General features: G+C 40.8%; 2 protein-coding genes across 11 annotated transcripts in view; both read left to right on the forward strand.

Annotated features, from left to right (window-relative positions):
• dst (dystonin) overlaps positions 1 to 5,394 on the forward strand; it is a 92,940-nt gene extending 87,546 nt beyond the window's left edge. For 8 of the 10 annotated variants that reach the window (XM_076163016.1, XM_076163044.1, XM_076163051.1 and 5 more), the window contains 5 exons: positions 1,317 to 1,434; positions 3,169 to 3,359; positions 3,591 to 3,701; positions 4,163 to 4,289; positions 4,380 to 5,394. In XM_076163016.1, coding sequence (XP_076019131.1) covers positions 1,317 to 1,434; positions 3,169 to 3,359; positions 3,591 to 3,701; positions 4,163 to 4,289; positions 4,380 to 4,636 — 804 coding nt within the window. In that variant the 3' untranslated portion in view covers positions 4,637 to 5,394. Of the gene's footprint in view, positions 1 to 1,316; positions 1,435 to 2,215; positions 2,330 to 3,168; positions 3,360 to 3,590; positions 3,702 to 4,162; positions 4,290 to 4,379 lie in introns of all 10 variants that reach the window. The other 2 variants (XM_076163073.1, XM_076163025.1) reach the window with 2 other exon arrangements.
• Positions 5,395 to 7,343: 1,949 nt separating this feature from the next.
• On the forward strand, positions 7,344 to 18,745 carry LOC143013102 (uncharacterized). Its single transcript, XM_076166582.1, has 26 exons — positions 7,344 to 7,422; positions 8,453 to 8,576; positions 8,795 to 9,188; positions 9,303 to 9,380; positions 9,481 to 9,576; positions 9,663 to 9,716; positions 11,431 to 11,484; positions 11,579 to 11,632; positions 11,712 to 11,765; positions 11,898 to 11,951; positions 12,032 to 12,085; positions 12,176 to 12,229; positions 12,704 to 12,757; positions 12,915 to 12,959; positions 13,065 to 13,118; positions 13,198 to 13,251; positions 13,331 to 13,384; positions 13,520 to 13,591; positions 13,673 to 13,708; positions 15,855 to 15,899; positions 16,000 to 16,032; positions 16,441 to 16,587; positions 16,886 to 17,062; positions 17,761 to 17,851; positions 18,091 to 18,168; positions 18,409 to 18,745. The coding sequence occupies exons 1-26, from the start codon at positions 7,344 to 7,346 to the stop codon at positions 18,612 to 18,614; spliced, it is 2,295 nt and encodes a 764-aa protein (XP_076022697.1). The 3' UTR covers positions 18,615 to 18,745.
• The last annotated feature ends 1,509 nt before the right edge of the window (positions 18,746 to 20,254 follow it).

Raw genomic sequence — 20,254 nt, forward strand, 5'->3', positions numbered from 1 at the left:
TTTTTTCCACAGGCTTAATCTACAGAAGTAGTTTAGTTCAATGAAATCTATCAGAGCTGTCGATAATAAGTTGATAGTATCATCATAGGAAACACATTTCTGTTGCCATTTTACATGATGTGCAGCTTTCTAATGCCTGTTTTATTATTTTCTCAAAGACCTAACACATCAAAGTAGAGCCTGACTGATTTTTAGGGGGCTGATGTCCATTAGGAAGAATAAAATGATCATAAGCAGTCCTGTTATACCAGCCTGCTGCTATTTCTGTAGCTGTTTTGTTATCCAGAAAGATGATAGTGGCCAATAATTTAACCTTCTGTTATATCAAGCAGGCTCTACAAATAAAACTAAAAATCATCATTAATAATTAACCTAATAATATTGAGGACATATGACATAATAATATGTAAAATAATAATTGAGTGAATCCCACACACAGCACATAGTTATTAAGGAAGGAAACCAGTTGGTGTGATCATTGTGTAATTTGAGTTTTGAGAGTGAAAAAGTGAAAACTGATCAGTATCAGAATGGTCTTTGTGTGAAGCTGTGCAACATGAACGAAATCAGTCATACAAATTGTCAGGATTCTTGATGGCTGTTAATTTATTGCATGCAAATTTGCTATTTTAAACAAATTGATTGTGAGGATTTAACAACGTTTTCTGATTTTCAGGTTATTTATGTCTGAACTAGGGGCCTGACGTTGTTTTTTGTAAGGTGCAGCATTCAGAAGACAGAATTCACTTTCCTCGACTGCAGGCCTTTGAATGGACACATATGAATCCCTGTGCTATAACAAAGACAGACGTTATAGATGTAACAAAAGTTAAACACATCTTTTCACAAATACAGCTGTGTTATTCTTTGAGTACTATTTTTCCTTACAACACCCTGCATGTTTCTCCACAACATTGTCTCGGCTACCGTACTTAACATTTAAAAATGCACGCGATTCAACAGTGAACACATTTGTCAATAAGTAAACCTATTTTAGACTTCACAATTTGTTCAGCACAGGGATCCATAAGGCTCCATTCAAAGGCCTACAGACCTGGCAAATGAAAGCTAAACATCTCCTGAATACACAAAAAACAAGTTAGTGACCCACTTAGTTTGGACTTGAAAATCATGATATTTTGTAAACTTTCCCAATTGTTTTGTAAAGTCAACTTCCAATTTCACAAAAATTCTAATGAATGAGTTGATTGTCTGATTTCCAGTGTTGCACAGCTTCAAGCCTGTAGAAGCAAAGTGTTTACGTGGAGTGTCAGCGTTCTCACACGTTCTCTCTGTTTTCCAAACCCCAACTGTAGTTTGGAGACTCCCAACAGCTTCGTCTTGTGCGTATATTACGCAGCACCGTGATGGTGCGTGTGGGAGGAGGCTGGATGGCTCTGGATGAGTTCCTGGTGAAGAACGACCCCTGTCGAGGTCAGTGCAGTAAAAAAAACAAAATGTCACAATGTAATGCTGCTTTGTAAAATACTGAAAAACTTTTACTTTTACTACTTATGCGACAATTCTAGACTTGAGTGTTTGTTGTTATGGACTGAGTAGAGGAGCTATTAGACCAACCACAAGTGCATTTAGGTTGAGGGAGGGACTGAGACTGTCACACCAGAGTGTCCCTCTATGAAGTTGCTTTTTTTGAATGACCTTTTATGAAGTTTTATTCATTAAGTTGTTTACCGAGAAAGTCGTCATTCTCTTGTCTTTCTCTTTTATTGCGACTCCCCAAGATTTTCACTGACCTGATTTATGTAGGCCCCATTAAATATGATGTGGGATGAATGGATTCAGATGTGAATAAGAATGATTTCAACACGTTTCAGAAATGAGGCCCAATCTACTTAACATAAAACTATGGTGTGTGTGTGTGTGTGTGTGTGTGTGTGTGTGTGTGTGTCAGAGAGATATTCTTTGATATTTTTGTCATTGTTATGTGTGAAACAGTAAAGGTTACTGTTGTATGTAGGGGGTAAACAATGCCATTGGAACACATTTTGAATCAACAAAAATAATTCATTACAAATGTGTTTAGTTTAGTTTGAGAGTAAGGAGCACATCTATGAATAATTTAAACAGCATATCTGGGCCCATTTCCTCTATAAAAGCTTTATGTAGTGTTTGTTTCTGCTCTCTTTGTTATTGTTCACTTTCTGTTTACCTGCAAAAACCTTCCTGTTGCTGAATATAATATCATTTCTTCTAGTTCATCACCACGGGAGCAAAATGTTGCGCTCGGAATCAAACTCTTCAATTACTCAGTCTCCTATAGGTTGGCAAATCTCACACATTCTCTCCTTGCTCCATGAACCCACCAGTGGTATGTTTGTGTGCACATCCGAGTGTGTGCTTTGTGATGGTGTGGGCGTGCCCTTGCTGTGCCAGCGCTCATCTTGAATGACGTTTCCATAAACCAACACCGCTCACAGACGCCTGTCATTCACAGCCCGAGTTGGTTTTCATGCATGCCGTTGTGTTTTTGTCATCCACATCACGTACTGCTGAGTACTGCTGAGTCACTATTTAAGGAAAAGGAACGTTCACTGTCAGCGTGCAAGCTACAAGCAATTCTGAACACAGCTTCTATTGTAGTTTTCAGGTTTGCTTGGGAATGAAACTCTCTGTTATGTCATAACAGATGAACTAAAAGGGCTGCACTTGAAAGCTGGGTGAAGGGTGCAAGAGATGCTCATTCAATTGTATTCAACATAAAATTTCCATTGGTGAAAATGACAACTTACCTTCCATTTTAAATAAGGCAAATATGTGATTATTCCACCATATTGGACAGGATGGCTTAATAGTGCAAAACTGCATGTGAATCACTGCAATTTACTTTGAACAGAACTGATCTTATATTTATTCATTGTATTTTATTGAATAGTTTTTTAATGTCAAACCATATTTGGACACCAAATATACTCATACTTTATTTATTTGAATATTTTAACTTTCAAACTAATCAGAATTGCTTGTTCTGATTAAAAAGCAAACAGCAGTAATGTGATTACTGCTGGACAGAATGAATGAGATGTGAAACTGCATGTTTTCATTGTATCATTTTGCTTCATTTGTATCCACACCGGAATCCCAACTGTTATATATTTACCTTTAATAATTGATCTGATGCACAACTCATTTTGTATATGATTTACCCAGCTAAAGGCCGGACCAATGTGGAGCTGCGAGAGAAGTTCATCCTCCCTGAAGGCACCACCCAGATGATGGCCAGCTTCCACTACAGAGGCCGGAGATCTCGGCCATCGTCCAGAGCGGCTTCTCCCAACCGCTCCACCTCCAGTCAGAGCTGTGCGCTTCCATCACACCCAACGGTGACCAGTGCACCTAAGGTGAGAACCCCCGCTTAGGAACAAGCCGTGGGTCCACAGCCATCTCCTCTTGTTTTAAATACAAGAATTCCAGCTATTAGTCTCTCATTCAGTGATTTCCCCTACATGATTTTCTCTCATTAGCCTTATTATTATTATTTTGATCATTTTATTTTCTGTTTTATACTCCTCTTCCATATCTTATTCCATATTCTTCCATGTCTGTTTGTTTAATTTGCCATTGTTCCCCAGACTCCCCAACACATTACCCGCAATTATGATAAGCCCTGGCTTACAAACAGCAAACCCTCAACTCCTCTTAAAACATCAGACTCCTTTGACAGCCAAGGGTCATCATCAGAGGTATAGTCACAGATGTGATGTGGAATGCTTCATAAGTCTAACCTAGCAGCTCCTACACTGCAACCAACTGAAATCTGCCGCATGAGAGATGTCCGAGATTTCAGATGGTTCTGTAGGATTTAACTTGTTACAGTAGCTACTAACAGGGTGACTGGGTTAGAATGAGCCAATAGAATATGGACAGCTGAAGTTGTATCACTGGTTAACTATACGGGCTTAACATACGTATAATACCAACATTAATTTGATTGAGATGATAATTGAGATGTCTGAGCAGGTGAAGATTTTTTGTTTGTTTTCATTTGAACTTGAAACTAACCCTGTAACTTATAATGCTGTATGATAATGTGATTGCATAACACTAATCACATGAAAGACCAATTTTTGGAAATGTTTTCCATGTATTCAGGTATTTCTCACTGATTACAGATGGAAGTTATGACAAACAAACTTTTTTACAGAGCACACCTGTCCAAGGCAGCAAGTTGCGTCTCCCTGGATACTTGTCAGGCAAAGGATTCCAGTCTGGTGAGGAGGGAACCTTGATCAACGCCGCTGTACTGAAGGCTCGAGCACAAGCTATAGGCGGTAAGTAAAGAGAATTTGATTGCAACGGAACTGTTAAGGTTGATCCTGAACAGATACATACTCAACAGGTTATTGTTCTTTTATCTCCAGAGTCTAGAAGAAACTCCAGTCGACCAGGAAGCAAAGCAGGGAGCAGAGGGAGCAGCCGGAGGGGAAGCGACGCCTCTGACTTTGATATCTCAGATATCCAGTCGGTGTGCTCGGACATGTCTGAGACAGTGGTCGACTCGGCCCGAGCGACATCTCGCTCCGCGTCCCGACAGCAAGGAGGAAAGCCCTCAAAGATCCCCACTCCACAGAGGAGATCCACACCCGTGAGCAAACTGGCCAAGGGATCCAAGCGATAGCCAGTTTAAGACCTCGACGAAAAAACACCCAGGAGCTAGTTGCACCCAAACACGTATTGGACACTGGAAGAAACCCCTAATTTAAAGACTGCAAATGTGTTGAGTGTTATTTAAATTGTTGCAAAGATGTAAGATATTCTGTTGAGAGGCAATATGGTTTATTATTGCATTGTGTATTTGTTTTTACGTATTTTATTTTTTGTGGAAAATGTCATTGTTTGTATGATTTTATTTTATTGATGCTAAACCCGCGGAGGTTTGATGAACACTAGAAAACTTGTGAACGAATACAACGTACGCTAAACTAACATTTCTACACACTGATGAAGGGCAACATGTAGGATTGTGCTCTGAGAGTTACTGAATGTACTGTTATTTATGTGTGCTCTTAATCGGAACATATGGTATCATTTCACACACTGCAGTTATCTATTTAAGTGCTATACTGCCAACATGCATTTATAGGGCAATGCAATATGCTGCAATAAACCTCAGTAACCACCTTCAGAAACACTATGTAAGGCAATTAGCTAAACCTCTTAAATCGTGAAGCTTTCAAGTCCTGTTTGTCAACTGGCGCACTTTCTCTCGTGGTTGATCGCTACACAGCAATGTGATGTGCACGTTGGCCATGAGGAGGCGACATTTACTTCATATAGACTTTCTCTTGTGCATCCATGTCAGTGTTTGGTTAATTTCGGTAGAGCTGAAATTGTTGCTGTAACTTTACTTTGTAATAAACCTGCTTGCAGAAAGCTGCCACTGGACCAAAGAATAGTCTGTGATTAAGTCTCTCTCTACCTCTCGCTCTCTCTCTCTCACTCTCTAATCTCTGCCTTTTCCTCTAACACAATCTTGAACTACAGCCGTTATATGGGCAGTGAAGGACATAGCACTGCTTCATATATAATAACTCAAAGGAACTAATCGGTACAGAAGAGCAAAAGTGGTGTTACACAAAAAATCCAAATAATCCAACCCTGAGAATCCAATATCCAATGTTTTCCACTCATCCGCGCTTATTCTTTTAAATCATTTAAACACTCTTTTTGGTCTTGGATGCATTTGCTTGGACACAATACTAAATGATACTAATAGTAACATTGGTTACTGGGCCATCAGGCTCCTTGGGGACGGTCTTGGAGGCTTTATGTTGCCCACGTTGCCTTCTCTTTGACCTCCTCATAGCTCTGCTTTTCTTCTCTCTTCCATATTAAGTGTAATAAACATAGAGAACATTTCTCCATTTCAAAATTTAGGTCAGTGATAGTAATAGAATGTAGTCTCCTGGAGGCATCATCACAATGAAATACTTCCTTATAACTTATAGAGTATCAATAATATTGTCCAGATCATTGGAGAATAAACAAGACCTCAGGTGGTACTTAAGTTTTTATGTGGTTTAGTTCCAATATAAATGAAGGAGGTGAGTATGAATAACAGTATCTCTACATGTCTCTATATCCCCCTGCAGCCTGTAGCCGTTAGCTTCAGTGTGCAGCCTCAGATGGAGGGCCTGGTTTACCCTGGGTGGAATGTTTGCAGAGAGTCTTGTGCCTATCTGTGACATACTACATCTTTCTCTCAGTGAGACTGGAGACGATCAAACACTAAAACAGAGCGATACATTCTCCAAAGCAACGATAGACTACGTTGGTACAATATTTTCTACTCACAAACCATCTGACTAAGTGAAAACGTGGATGTGTCTAAATTAGAATATACGAAAGAGCTAAGCAAATAAAAACTTTTTTTTTTTAGATATGGACTGAACAAAACATTGATAAATGAAGAAAGTGAAAGCTTATCCTCCACTTCTGATTGCTTTCACCTCAGAATACCTCCTCAATTTTCACTTTTGCTTCTCTGCTGAATTCCTTTGTGTTACCTGTGGTAGTGACTGGATGTGTAACTGACCTATGAGAGGAGACAGATCCCCCAGGGGCCAAAGGTGGAGTGGAGCACAGGGGCCAGGGTCCTCTGACACCCAGCGCTTCTAGTTTGAATGGTCCTCCTGTTCAGCTCGCAGACCGGCCCAGGATGCCTTTTTAGAACGGGATACATCCACAAGTCAGGAACTGTAAAAGATCCATCTGCAGCTGCCTGGGGATATTCTTTATCAGGAATATGTGAGTAAAACTTCAAATCATGTGTTTTAAACTAATTTTTATGATAGGAATGTGGAAAAATGACACACTTCAGCTGTGATCATCAAATATAGAATTCATTCTAACATGGTAAATGTTTGATCAGGTTGGTTTGACTGATTTCATGATAGCTGATACTGATACTGATGTCAACTTGAATTTGTTGAAACCTGAAAATGTAATTTTATTAAAAACTTAATGAAGGATAAAAATCAAAATTGTTTTAAATTCGGAAGGATTCAAAGGAAACGTTTCAACCATTTGTTATTGGGTAGGGTCGACCCAAGTGAGTGTAAATACATTGATCATCTTTCCTTCTTTGTTTTTGCGAAATATATGGATATGTGTCGACTTTGATTATGCCTAGCTATGTCATTTAAATAAATTGATGTATATACTGATTTTTAAAATACAAAATAAATGTTGTATGTGGAAATTGATTAGAATCAAACAAATGACTGAGTTGTATTCAATGTTAATTTCTGTACAGCATCTATGAATCTAATCTATTCAATTTACTGTTACAGGCACGTGTAGGTCTCAGCCATCAAAATTTGAAAATGCCAGCCTATAGAAATATGCTGGTGTTCGCAGCACTCTTCACCCTTTTGGGATGGACCCAATGTCAAAAGTTACCAAGTAAGTCCTTTTGTTGCTATTTGTTTTAAAAATAATAAGAATATCCTATTGTGCATCACAGAACATTACAGTGGATCAGATGTATGTTACGTTATTTTTGTGTATTTGTCTAGATTTTGACAGTTTATTTATTAAATTGCATCATCTATTAATCTTCTGCCATAGTTGCATTTTTCTGGTTGAATGCTCAATACTGTCATACCACATAATGACCAGCAGATGTCAGTACACATCAATGATTTAGCCGTGATATATAGTCAACCATACTGTTGTGTTGCCTGCATTCATTACCCATGTGGCCATTCAGAGGTCATCCAGGGGTCAACCTGTGACATGAGTGCTTTTAACATGAACCTCTGTTGTCCTGTAACCGTCTGTCCTATCACTGAACCATTGAACACATTTCCTTTTTGTACAGTCAGCTAAAAGGATGTACTGCAGGGAAATCGCCCACATACTAAGAATCAATGTCACAGCAAAAAGCTTGAAGTGAAACTCCAGTGATTAAACAAAATGATTTTATGTTCATTTAGATCTGATTTAGGTCACTGACATTGTTTTATCGTTTATTGTAGCATCCTGGAGATGTTTGGCATTTATTTGACAGGTCTGCAGGCCTTTGAACGGATCCCTGTGCTTTTAATTTAATATCACAAAGTTGTACACACCACAAACAGGAAATCAGCTAAATGGATATTGTGGATTCCTCAATAGAACTGTGTTAAGCTGTAATGAGAGCAATGCCTTTTCGTATGATTTCTCCTTACTGTGACCTGCTAACTAAACCTATAACTTCACGTACAGGAGCTTTAAGAAGCTTTAAAACGTGTTTATCACAGGGGTTGATGAGGGTCCATTCAAAGGCCTACAGACCTGGAAGCACCCCGGCTATCTACTGCACAAATCTCTCTCTGCGTATAATATCGATCCAAATGTGAAAAAGATCTCATTATTTATTAAAGAGTTCATAGTCCAGCATATTTGTTACTTAATGTGATGAAACAAGTAAGCTTGGTGTTTTTGCTGTAAGGTTTTGATCTCCTGGAGGAGTTCCATGTTCCTGAGTCAAGAGGTGTGAGGAGAGTGAATGGCTCCAACCCTGAGGCGCTGGCCTATCGCATCAATCCCTCCATCCATCTACGGAGAACCATGAGGTACTGGACTACACACACACACACACACGCACAGTACAGTTCAGAGGTGTCAGATTGAGTGATCAGTAAAGTACTGACATGTGAACTGTCACAACACAACCACATCCTCATGAAATATTTTTATGTTTAGACATCCTGATGATGGAAAAGGCGGAAAAAAAGCTTTGTAAAGAATCTATCCTGTATTTTGTGATTCCTAACTGTCGACCTCATTCCAGCGATGTATACCCAGACGGACTTCCCTCCGACTACTCCGTAATTGCAACATTTAAAGTAACAAAGGACAACGCCAAGAAATCCTGGAACCTTTGGCAGGTCAGCAATCTCGAGGGACAAGACCAGGTGGGCCTGCGTTTCCACGGTGATACGCGCTCTTTGGACTTCTTCTACACCAGCCCCCGCGGCACCCAGATGCTGAGAACCTTCCACGGGGTGGAAAAGCTTTTCGATGGCGAGTGGCACAAGTTAGCTCTGAGCGTGAAGGGAGGCCAGGTGAAGCTACTGATTGACTGCGTTGAGGTCAGTGTGGAGTCCATCGATGAGCAGAGACCAATCATCCGCCGAGGGTATACGTCCATCGTTAAGCGGGCTGCCGGGGATCGTTCTGTGTCTGTAAGTGCATCTCTGGGATTTGTTTACCTGTATTTATTCTTAGATGATTTGGATGATTTGGGTTACAATGCAAGTGTCTCATCCATGTGAACCCATTTTTTATCTCCTATTAAGGTGGACCTTCAGCAGATGGATGTGTCATGTGACCCGGAGCAGGCCTATTCAGAGGGCTGCTGTGAGCTCTCCAGTGTGGTGAGTTATCCAGCCAACATTTAAGAGGCCATCTTACACTCTGCTCTAGCTTGTGTGTAAATATTCTAAATCTTTCTCCTTCTTTTTTCTCTCATGGCAGTGTGGAGGCTATGCAGAGATTGGCCTTACTGCTGGAAGAGCATCTTGCAGGTGCATGCCCGGACAACCAGGAGTTCAAGGAACTCCAGGGTCAAAGGTGAAAGCTCTTCCCGTACATAGTAAAACGTTGGCTGAACATACTGAGCTGAGATCTGTTGTCAACTGATTTCTATTCTTCTGTAGGGTCATAGAGGTCTTCCAGGAGAACTAGGAGGCGCAGGAAGACTGGGAAACTGGGTAAATACATAAACAACACAAATAGAGCTTCTATGTGATAAAGTTTTGAATTCAGTAATGCCTGGTGTAAGTGTGAATGACTGATAGCGGCTCTAGCAGCGTCCCTCCTTCTGCACAGTAAAGAGTTAAATTAGATTGCGGGTGAATGACACTGTTTGTGAAATCACAGTTAAGCTGTGGAAAATGGGAACAGAAGCACAACTGAGAGACGACAGGATGGAAACAGATCTGGAAGCAAGAGTGCTTAACGATAGTAAACACAGGGTTCTCCTCACACAGCTCCAAGCAGGAAGCCAAGATAAACAACGGCAAACATGGATGTGACAATAAATTTATGTTGGAGCTCTGAAATAGCCATTTGCATCTTCAAAAACTCGGGGTTAGAACCAACCGGACTAAAATTAAAACAGCAAAAGGTCACAGGATCACACGAATAGTTTTACTTTTCCATTTGCTGAAACTGAACCAAAAGTAACAAATTCCAAACACAATGCATGCTAACGAATGATAGTTGTGTTAGTTGTTTTGTAGCATAAACATCTTTAAATGCGTGACGAATGGCAAGAAAGGAAAGGAAAGGAAAGGAAAGGAAAGGAAAGGAAAGGAAAGGAAAGGAAAGGAAAGGAAAGGACTGAATATTCATGAACAAATGCAGCACTGTCCTTTCCTGGGTCCTGGAAGCAGCAAACAGGATTGAGGACCACTTCAAATAAGGCTTGTTAATGTCTTTGATCATCAGCGGTAACTGTGTTGGCTCAGGTCAGAAGGTCTTACAAGACAGCACAGAGAGAACATCTGTTTGGTCCAGTGTTTAAAGGAAGAGGAGCGTTTGATATATGTGATGGTTTGGCACTTAACCTGCCGCCTTGCAGGCATGGAAAACCCCCATGTAACATACAGTATGTGTGCTTGTACACACAGACACACACACAGACACACACCCACACACATGGCACTATTCAAACTGCTGGTCTAAATTCATGTGGTGAAATGCACATTGTTTTTAACCTCCTGCCAGCATGTGAATCACAAATCCCCCGACATGTTCATCTCCCCCCCATGTTGGCATCCAAATAGAGCAATTTTCCATCCATCCAGCTCAGACAGATATATTCTGTCCATCACAGGTGCTGGGTGGTCTTTGTCTATACTGCCTTAGAAAAGCTGTAAAGTTACACAGTCATGCCTCTCATCATACTGTGGGCCATCTCCACCCACCTGACTTTGCTTGAAATAGTCTGACTTGACGTAGTTAAATAAAGCAACAGCGTAAAGGCATTCTGTCAGTTTGTTGACTCAGTAATATCTGATCAGAGGGCCAACATCAAGGAGGAGGAGTGCGTGAACCTCATGTGTGTTAGGCCGTCCTGATGGAAACTCCAGCAGGTGAAAAGAAGAGACTGAATCAGAATTAGTGCGTGGCTGTCCACACCCTCCACAGGAAACAATGGAGCTAGCCGTGACAAACGCTGCACCAACATAAGGAAATGGTCATGCCAAATAGTGAGAAAAGGTGGAAAATATACACAAAAAATTACAAGCAAATCTAAACTGTTACCAGCCCATTTAACTTGCATCCTCAGTTTCTCAAAGCTCGATTCCTTGCTGATCTCAGTGGAAATTTACAAAACGAGAAGGTTCTTCTCACTATTTCACCTTTCATGTTGCACGTGCAATTAATCTTTGTTTTCATTAAGCCATAACTTTCTTGCAGGGAATCAGAGGAAACACGGGAGACTACGGTCACATAGGTGAGCCAGGCCTAAAGGTACGATTCACTTTTATGAGCTCCATATGCTGTTACACTCACCGATATTTGGCTCATCTTCAAAACACCTTAATGAAACCGCTCACGTCCTTAGGGTGAGGAGGGAATCAAAGGCGAGAGAGGAATGAGGGGACTCCATGGCCAAGTGGTAATTCATCAACCAGATATTATCATTTTCTCTCCTCTGGAACATTGGAAATTTGGATTAATGAGACATTGTCTTATAGGGAGACAGAGGTCCTAAAGGCCTGAAAGGATTACAAGGGGCAGCAGGCTTTAAGGTAAACAGATTAACTTGGCAATTACATCATTCAGTTGATTAAGCTTTCTATTTTTAAATGGATTTCTGTACAGTTTGTTGTGTATAATCACATAATTTCATGAGGATTTTGACTGACTGACTGTCATTAAAGGGAGTTCGGGGACCATCTGGAAGCCTCGGAGAGACTGGGAATCCTGGTGAAGTTGTAAGTTTACCTTCAGAGATAATCCATATAACATGTGAATATTTAATTATGGTGTTACTGATGTTATTCACTTCCCAAAGGGTACAAAAGGTGAAAGAGGATTTGAAGGGATCCCCGGGTATCAAGGAGTCAAGGTATTTAATACATATTTCCCCTTTTTAATTGCTTCATCTTCCTCTCATCTATAACGCTGTCAATTGAATTCATTGCGTTTTCACTCATAGGGAGGAGAAGGGCCCACTGGTAAAGCAGGACGCTCTGGGCCAGGAGGAAAGCAGGTGGGTTGTTGGTTCATAAACAACCAACAATTCTTGTCTCATTATCATATAGATGAGAGAGAGGAGACGGGATCCACAGTGCATTTTAAATATGTTGCCTGCTACCTTCAGAATCCCCTCATGTAAACACAGAGGAGACAGTCAATCATTTTAATGCGGTAGGGAACACTGGAACAGAAACATGCTTCTGGCTTTTCTGCTGTCTCCATAAACAATATTAGTTCTCGTGGCTGGATTTTGGCTAGGATTTGAGGATCTGAACTATATCAACATAACCTGGTGAGTCACAGTCAGGCGAGCCTTAGCTGCTGTGAGAACCTCCTTCATTGTATATGAAGGGGGACAGACTTCACCCAAAATACAGATCCTGTGACACATTAGCACACAATAGTACTTAGAGGGTGGAATTCTCCTCCACAACATGACTAATGTGCAGTTATTTTAGACTTGTTTAAATGGATTCATGTTCTGCAGGGCATTGTGGGAGATGCTGGAGAGAGGGGATCTGCTGGAGAGAAGGGGAAGCCTGTATGTATATTACACTCAATGACATGGAAATGATATGTCCATTTATGCTCTGTTTTTCCACTTCTGTACAAATATAGAAAATATTTAACAATAGTGAATTTCGAGTCAGGATAACATTCTTAAAACACATCTTTGTTGTATGAACTGTGAACACCAGGGAGTCTCAGGACCCGGGGGTAGAGGCGGCACCGTCGGACCAAAGGTGATTTGCTGCCGACACGCTTACATCATCCAATCTGAGTATTAGATTAATGTCTCAAAATATGAAGTATTTTCTGTTATATAATAAAGATAATATCTCCTATAGGGAATTATTGGAGACCCGGGCATACCAGGCAGGGATGGGGACTTAGGAATAGAGGTATGTTGTGATATTGGAATCTTTATATTGATGTTTGGTAGAAAAAGAATTAGCATTTATTGACATCTGCTCCACACAGGCTTATCAAGGACCTCAAGGGCCCAGTGGAAGAAATGGCCGAAATGGAGTAAAGGTGAGGAAACTTCTGTAAATGATTGCACAGTTGTCTTGTTTGGGGCATATTCATTTGTTGTGCTTTGGGACTTTGACAGGGAGAGAAAGGCATCCTGGGACCAGCAGGAGAAATGGGTCATCAAGGCCAAACAGTAAGTCCCTTTTTCAGGCGTTTACTACTTTTGCAATAACTGAGAACGAGCACAGAATGAATTCTGAGTAGTTTGCCATCCAACCAGAATATATAAAAGTGCAAAGAATAAAGGACTACCTGTTTTAATCTCTAGGGCCCAAGAGGTTACAAGGGTTCTGCAGGGAAGCCAGGAAGACCTGGATTTATTGGCCCCCCAGGACCGACTGTAAGTACTCTGAATTTTCTACACTCTTTCAAATATAAATTCAATTTTCTCAAAACACTAAAGCACATTATCTCCTCACAGGGACACATAGGTGTGCCTGGCAAACCAGGGTCAAAGGTAATGTATCTGCATCTTTTCCTGTTAGAAATGCAAAAATAATGGCAAAGTTATAGATCATGTCACAAGTAGCCTGTCAGAAAGAATAACAGCTCCAGTTAATCACATTCAGTGCAGCTTTTAGAGACATTTTCTTGTACACATTGACATTCTGATTATTATATTAAGAGAAATAAAGGCAAACTGAGATAACTGACAGCTCATTCACAACTTAACATAATGATCCTCCAAGGAACTATAAGCACAACTGTTTATTACACGTTCATGCTGTTAGTCAGGGTTTCTCTCTCTCTTTATGTGTCAGCACATCTTGCCTTCAACCTCACAGTCATCTGTCAGCAAACCCACATTAAACCACCATAAAGAGGCAGAACAAACAATTATATAATTCTCTTAGCTCTCCCCTTAGCTCTTAGTGGTTTCCTGGTTTGATTCTGTAATGGCTGCTCCCAGAGCACATTGGCTTGCCTTCTCCCATTTGGTCAGGAGGTCACAACTCCCTTCAGGGCCTTTTGTTGGTATAGCTCGTCAATTACAGCGACAGATATTCCTGCAGAAATCTCATTTGGGTTGTTTATGTTTTGGTGGTGAGCTGTAATGCAAACAAAGCTGATTAAAATGAGTCAATAGTTTGGAGGAGAAAGCTCGCACTGATTTATTTTGACATGGGAGACAACTTTACCCTATATCTAAAAGGTCCAAATAGAGTGCATACCTCTGCCAAGGCTGAAGAAGCTTAAAACTGAGAACCTTTTTTGCTTATGAGGCAACAGTGATAAGAAACAGTAAGTTCTTATGACAAAGTCATTTTATCCATAAAGGAATAATGAACAGAGCAGCCAATAAAAGATCAATTATGAATAATGATAAAAAATGAGTGTGTAGTTTATCGTTATGATGTGTCAGATCATTTTGTTCAGATCACTACAAATGAAAGTCAGAGGGTTAAAGGAATCAGCAATTCCCCCCCCCCCCCCCCCCCCCCCCACACACACACACACACACACACACACACACACACACACACACACACACACACACAAACACACACACACACCATCTGTGAAAGCTGCCACTCAGCACATTTGCTTCATTTGAATTAGAGGAGGTTCTGTTATGAGCCAACCAGGATCCTGCTCCTCAGTAAAAACAGTTATCCAGAACCAGAACCTCTGCCATTAAACTAACTCCCCAAACATTAAATCAGAACCAGAAAGCGTGACATTTTAACTGCAAGCCAGTGAACACGACATGGCCTGCTCCACACGTTTGACAGCTACCTTTCCCTGAACTCCATGTTTTTGTAACTTTACCATGACACTGCTGAGCCCCCCTTTCCTGACATGCCAACTTTACATCCTGCTGCACACACACTCCCACACCCACTCTGCGATAACGCCAGCCAAGCTAAATCCGATCACACACTGTGTGTGCACCATCTCTCCCTTCACACACTAGCCAACTAACAAACACTGGCAGCATTTCTGAGGAGGATCCACACACATGTGGCACACATGTGCTGTATCACATAAACGGCAAGAAAACAGCTTGACAACCGGCAAAATCTCCATGGTGAGCAGTGAAAGCAAAACACAGCTTAGGTTACCTGTATCGATGAGATGAGGCCCAATGCCCACCTGAGTTCTACCTGAGTTCATCTGCATCACAATTTCACACTATAGTACCACTGTGGCAGGCAGATCTTTTTGTCTTATATTTTTCTTTTGACCCTAATTCTGTCATAGTTATTTTATTTCATACAACCACGCACTTGCTTTGGGATTCCCATGACAAAAACGAAGGATGGCAGGTGATCCATGGAGCCACATGTGGATACTTCACAGTGTGCCAGTGCTGTGGGAATAAGTACAAGCTCATGAAAGTTACAAAGTTTCAGATGTGTCTCTCATAGCTCTTCTCTTTGTCAAAAAAAGAAATGCATTTGAGTTCAGAACAGACGATGGTGTGAGGCTGCTTGACCGCTGTCCTTTCCTTTGAACCTTTATCATATGCCCACTCCTTGTAGACATGATGCTGCCTTGTCATTCATCTTGTCTCATGTCAATTGATGTGATTGACATAACATAATTCTCTCTAAATATATGAAAGGATTGATTATTTGTTGTTTGTAACTTGGCTTACACAGGGTGACACAGGCATCCAGGGGATCCAAGGCGCTGCAGGTGTTAAGGTGCTGTCTTAAAAATGTTCATCATTATTATTATCATCATCATCATCCACTCATCTTCATTCCCTGTTCACACGAATAACGTTAATTTGCCTTTTTAAAGGGAGAAAAAGCAGTAAAAGGGCCAAAAGGAAAGGTAAGGAGGGATTTTGTTGAATTTGTTCAATTGCTACCAAGAACAAACATTCTACATGTCTACATCATACTTGTTCAGCATATCTTTTTACATGTTATGTTCCTACAGCGCACCAATTTAAGTCTTTGATTCAGTTAAAAAGTATTCATTATGCTTAGGTAAATTATAACATTACTTAAGCTCTCTGTATCCTCTTTGTAAACCAACTTGTAACTTCAAGCTACAAAGTTTTGATACTGATGTTTATTCATTATTCTCTCATTCGAGGAGAATTGAATCAGAATTACTGGAGCATTGTACACATTTGAACATAAATCTATACATTTGTTATCAATTCATGAACGTTTTACACCCTATTGCTCTCCCTCACATTTGTATCCGTACCGTGATGGTTGTTAATATCTGCAGGTGGGAGACCACGGTGAGCAGGGACCTCAAGGAGTACGTGGAAAGCGTGGCCCCGCAGGCACAGCTGGACGGTCGGGTCCTGTTGGAGTTAAAGGAGTGCGGGGTGAAGGAGGACCAGATGGCTTTCAGGGGCCTCCTGGCCTGAGGGTAAGCAACAATACATGATATGACAATTCTATCTTATCCACTGAAACAAGTAATACAACAACACAAACAGACATAGTAAACTAAGTGCCTCATGGTGCCTCAAATCATTCTGTAAAGCATGTGTGTTATTAAGAACGTCCATAATTCCTTAATGAGCTGAAGGAAATATGATGGGCTTCAACTGTACACTGATTTTTGTGTTTCCTTTCTGAGCGCTGTATCCTTTAAAATTCCCTATTCCATATCCCAGACTTGGATCAATTCCCTTTAAAGGATGTGGTAATTATTTGTTACACAGGGCCCAACCCTCTCCCCTCAACATGTGATTGAGGTTTGCAAGAGAGTGGTCCTGGAACAGATGTCCACTTTTGCCAATTCTGTGAAGAGGACATGTGCTGCTGTTTGTCCACTCTATGGGGATGTGCCCATGGGTGCACCCGGTCCTTTAGGACCAAAAGGACCGCCCGGACCTCCTGTGAGTATATAAGTTAGGATATTGATTAGATTAAGGTGAAAATGAGATGTTCCAGAATAACTCACACTTTCAGGACATATTTGAGATGAAATGATTGTTTTCCGTGTCATCTACCATCCCACATGCCTTTATCTGAGACACCACTGTCCCCATACATTGTGTCTGTCTGCCTGTCTAAGTAAAATGCAAACACATTGCAAAAGGCTGGACCGGGCTTAGAGCTTTGGCAGAATAGCTTGGAATGAAAACAGCAGAGTTTTCCATGTCTCCAAGAAGACAAATAAGGAGGCGCACTCCACGCTTAGGGTGTGTTGAATGTTTTTGGGAGAATATTCCTGTAAGCTTGTCCATGGATAAGAAATGCTTTCCACATTATCATAGTGTTGAATGAATTGATATTCCAAACAGTTACTCTCAAACTGATAAATGTACTTTTACAAGCTATTGATGTAGATATAAAACATTTTGTCTATTAGATTAAAGAGCGTAGCCCTCATGTTTGATCCGACACAACAAAACCAGCAGCAGTGTTCCACCAGTACAATGTTTCCAGCTGAATAAGAATGAAGAGTTATTTCAGTCTTATTGAACAGAGCTGGGCAGTGATTAATGAAATAAAGCTGTCAAACCACAGCATGTAAAGACTAATTACTTATCGATTAGGCTGTATAATCAATTCTACCTGCTGATATTGTCAGGGTAACCTCGGTAATGATGGTGAAAACGGTGAAGTGGGTGTGCCAGGATTCTATGGTGAAGCTGGAGACACAGGACGGCAAGGAGACACAGGTGTGGCAGAATGTATTTCTATCAAACCTTTTGCAATAACACTGATCACCTCTTGCTATGATGGAACAACAGTTTGAAACCGCTAAGTGAAAATGAGGAGAAACTGATTGTATTTACATGGTGAGGTGTATGTATGTACGGATCTGTTTATCTGATTATTCAGTATGTAGTAAGAATTCTGTCATGCTACAGCATCTCTGTTGTCATTCCTGCTAACGGAACAGTTTGTTGTCTTCCAGGTGACAGAGGCGATCAAGGTGATAAAGGATCAAAGGGCTACGGGCTACCAGGCTACGATGGGGATCTGGGATCACAAGGTAATGTTACCATGATGTAAAATGACTGAAATATTTAAGTTTCAAATTGGCTTTCTGTAAATCATGAGTTAATAGTGGTCAGTGAAACCTGTGGAATCATAAGCAAGTAAAAAGGAGACTGATCTGAATCATAAAACACATATCATGTTCCCTGCATGTGTGCGAATGCGGTCACTTAGAAGCTGTCACACAGACTGCTGACAGATTTAGTGGTATTAAGGCCGATCTCTCAATCTCCAGGTCAGCGTGGCCGAATTGGCAGAACCTTTAATGGCCAACCAGGAAAGCAGGGTGAGAGGGGACATGTAGGCCGTCCTGGACTGAGGGGCCACCCAGGGCTCCGAGGGGCCCCCGGTGCCTGCTTATCTTCTGGGTGCGCTCTGTTTGAGCCAACCACCAACATAACACCTCGGCCAACACCCCAGAGGAGGAGGACTCGCCCATAGAGCAGTCAAATTTGACAAAGTCAACCCTTCATGGACAATGATTTGAATATTGAGTGGATGTGTGTAAAAGATGCTGGATTGGTTTTGTTTATATGTGTATGGCTAAATAAATTGATTTCATGTAAATAAGCTTCGAGACCTGGAGATACAAAAGTATTTGAACCTCTGTGAATAGTCTGATCTTCAACCAAGGTCACCACAGAACAAAACTAAAGGCTCCTACAGGATCAAGTTATCTTTCTATCAAGTTTGATGTTGGTACGTGTCAGATTGTGAGATGAAGATGAAGAAAGTATGTAGGCAGGGAACTACAGAGCTGAATGTTTGCTCTCTCTCTCTCTCTCTCTCTCTCTCTCTCTCTCTCTCTCTCTCTCTCTCTCTCACCTGTGTGTGATCTCTGTCACCACTCTCGCACTCTCTCTCTCACACAAACACACACACACGATATAAACATGAGAAACATAGATGTAAAGATTATTACAATGTTTAGACCTAAGCACCATCCACTTGGCATCTCATGCTGTATTCCTTTGGCTGTTTACAGACGTGGTTTGAAGCAGTCACAGTGATATGTTGATCTTGTAATCTGCTGTGTGAGGACGTGTGCGTCAGTGTTTGTTGTCTGGCCAAAATTCCAAAGTCCACTGGAGCCTTCACACTGATCTTAACTTGTATGAGTGTTAACAGAATGCATTAAATGAAAATGATTTATTTGACAGTTTTATTTCAAAAAATCGAAAGTCTGAGTTGTCTATATAATGTGTTCTTTATAATAAAAATCCTAAATGGGTATCTGTTATTATGCTAATACATGTTCACCTAATCTTTAATGAAATATAAAGCCTTTGTCATTACTGGGTCAAATATAGTGAGAGCCATTTTATTAGAACATGATATAAACTAGAAGGGCAGAGGCCAAACTAACTTTAGAAAATAATTTTGCTGCATAGAAAAAAACAGGGATTTAAACCCACAACCCAGAAACAGAAGCAATCCTATACAGAAAAAACAACTACACTAAAAACATTAATAGGCTTTGTATCCACATCTGGATCAAATAGATCCTATTGATAATATATCATGAGGTCATTCTTTTTTTCAATTGCAATCAATGAAATCAATCAATAAATTGACCAAAATGTCCAAACATGCCCTCACAATGATAAGTGATCATTTGATTGCTGCGTCTAGTGAAGGATCTGGGCTTTTCCCTGGGTCCTGCTCAAACCTCCCATCATGTGTCAGCAAAACTGGTTCTGAAGTCTTTGAGTGTTCCAAAACCAACCAGCCTCTGTGGAAAAAGTAATGGACTCTTTATGTACACTTCCACTTTTTCTTTCGTTTAGATGTTGTTGTAGAGATGAGAACAAATAATGACAACAGCAACCTCTCAGTGAGAAAGAGCTGCTCTGCAATCCCCATCCTGAGCTTTCCTGTTGTGGACCTTTAGTGGATTTGTTTGGGGATTTTCCGTCCTCAGTCCAAAAACCTGCCAGTCAGATTAGAGCCTCTAAATGGCTTGAATGTGTGAAGTGGAGTGTCCATCTGCATTAGCTTTGCAATTGGACGACCAAGCAGTCCAGGGTATTTCCCTGCTGTCGGAACAGTGCAGGCTGGGAGAGACTCCAGCACTGCACACA

This window comes from Genypterus blacodes, unplaced genomic scaffold, assembly GCF_046128005.1.
Source record: "Genypterus blacodes isolate CSIRO-AG114 ecotype Tasmania unplaced genomic scaffold, CSIRO-AGI_Gbla_v1 ptg000012l_1, whole genome shotgun sequence".
NCBI classification, from domain to species: domain Eukaryota; kingdom Metazoa; phylum Chordata; class Actinopteri; order Ophidiiformes; family Ophidiidae; genus Genypterus; species Genypterus blacodes.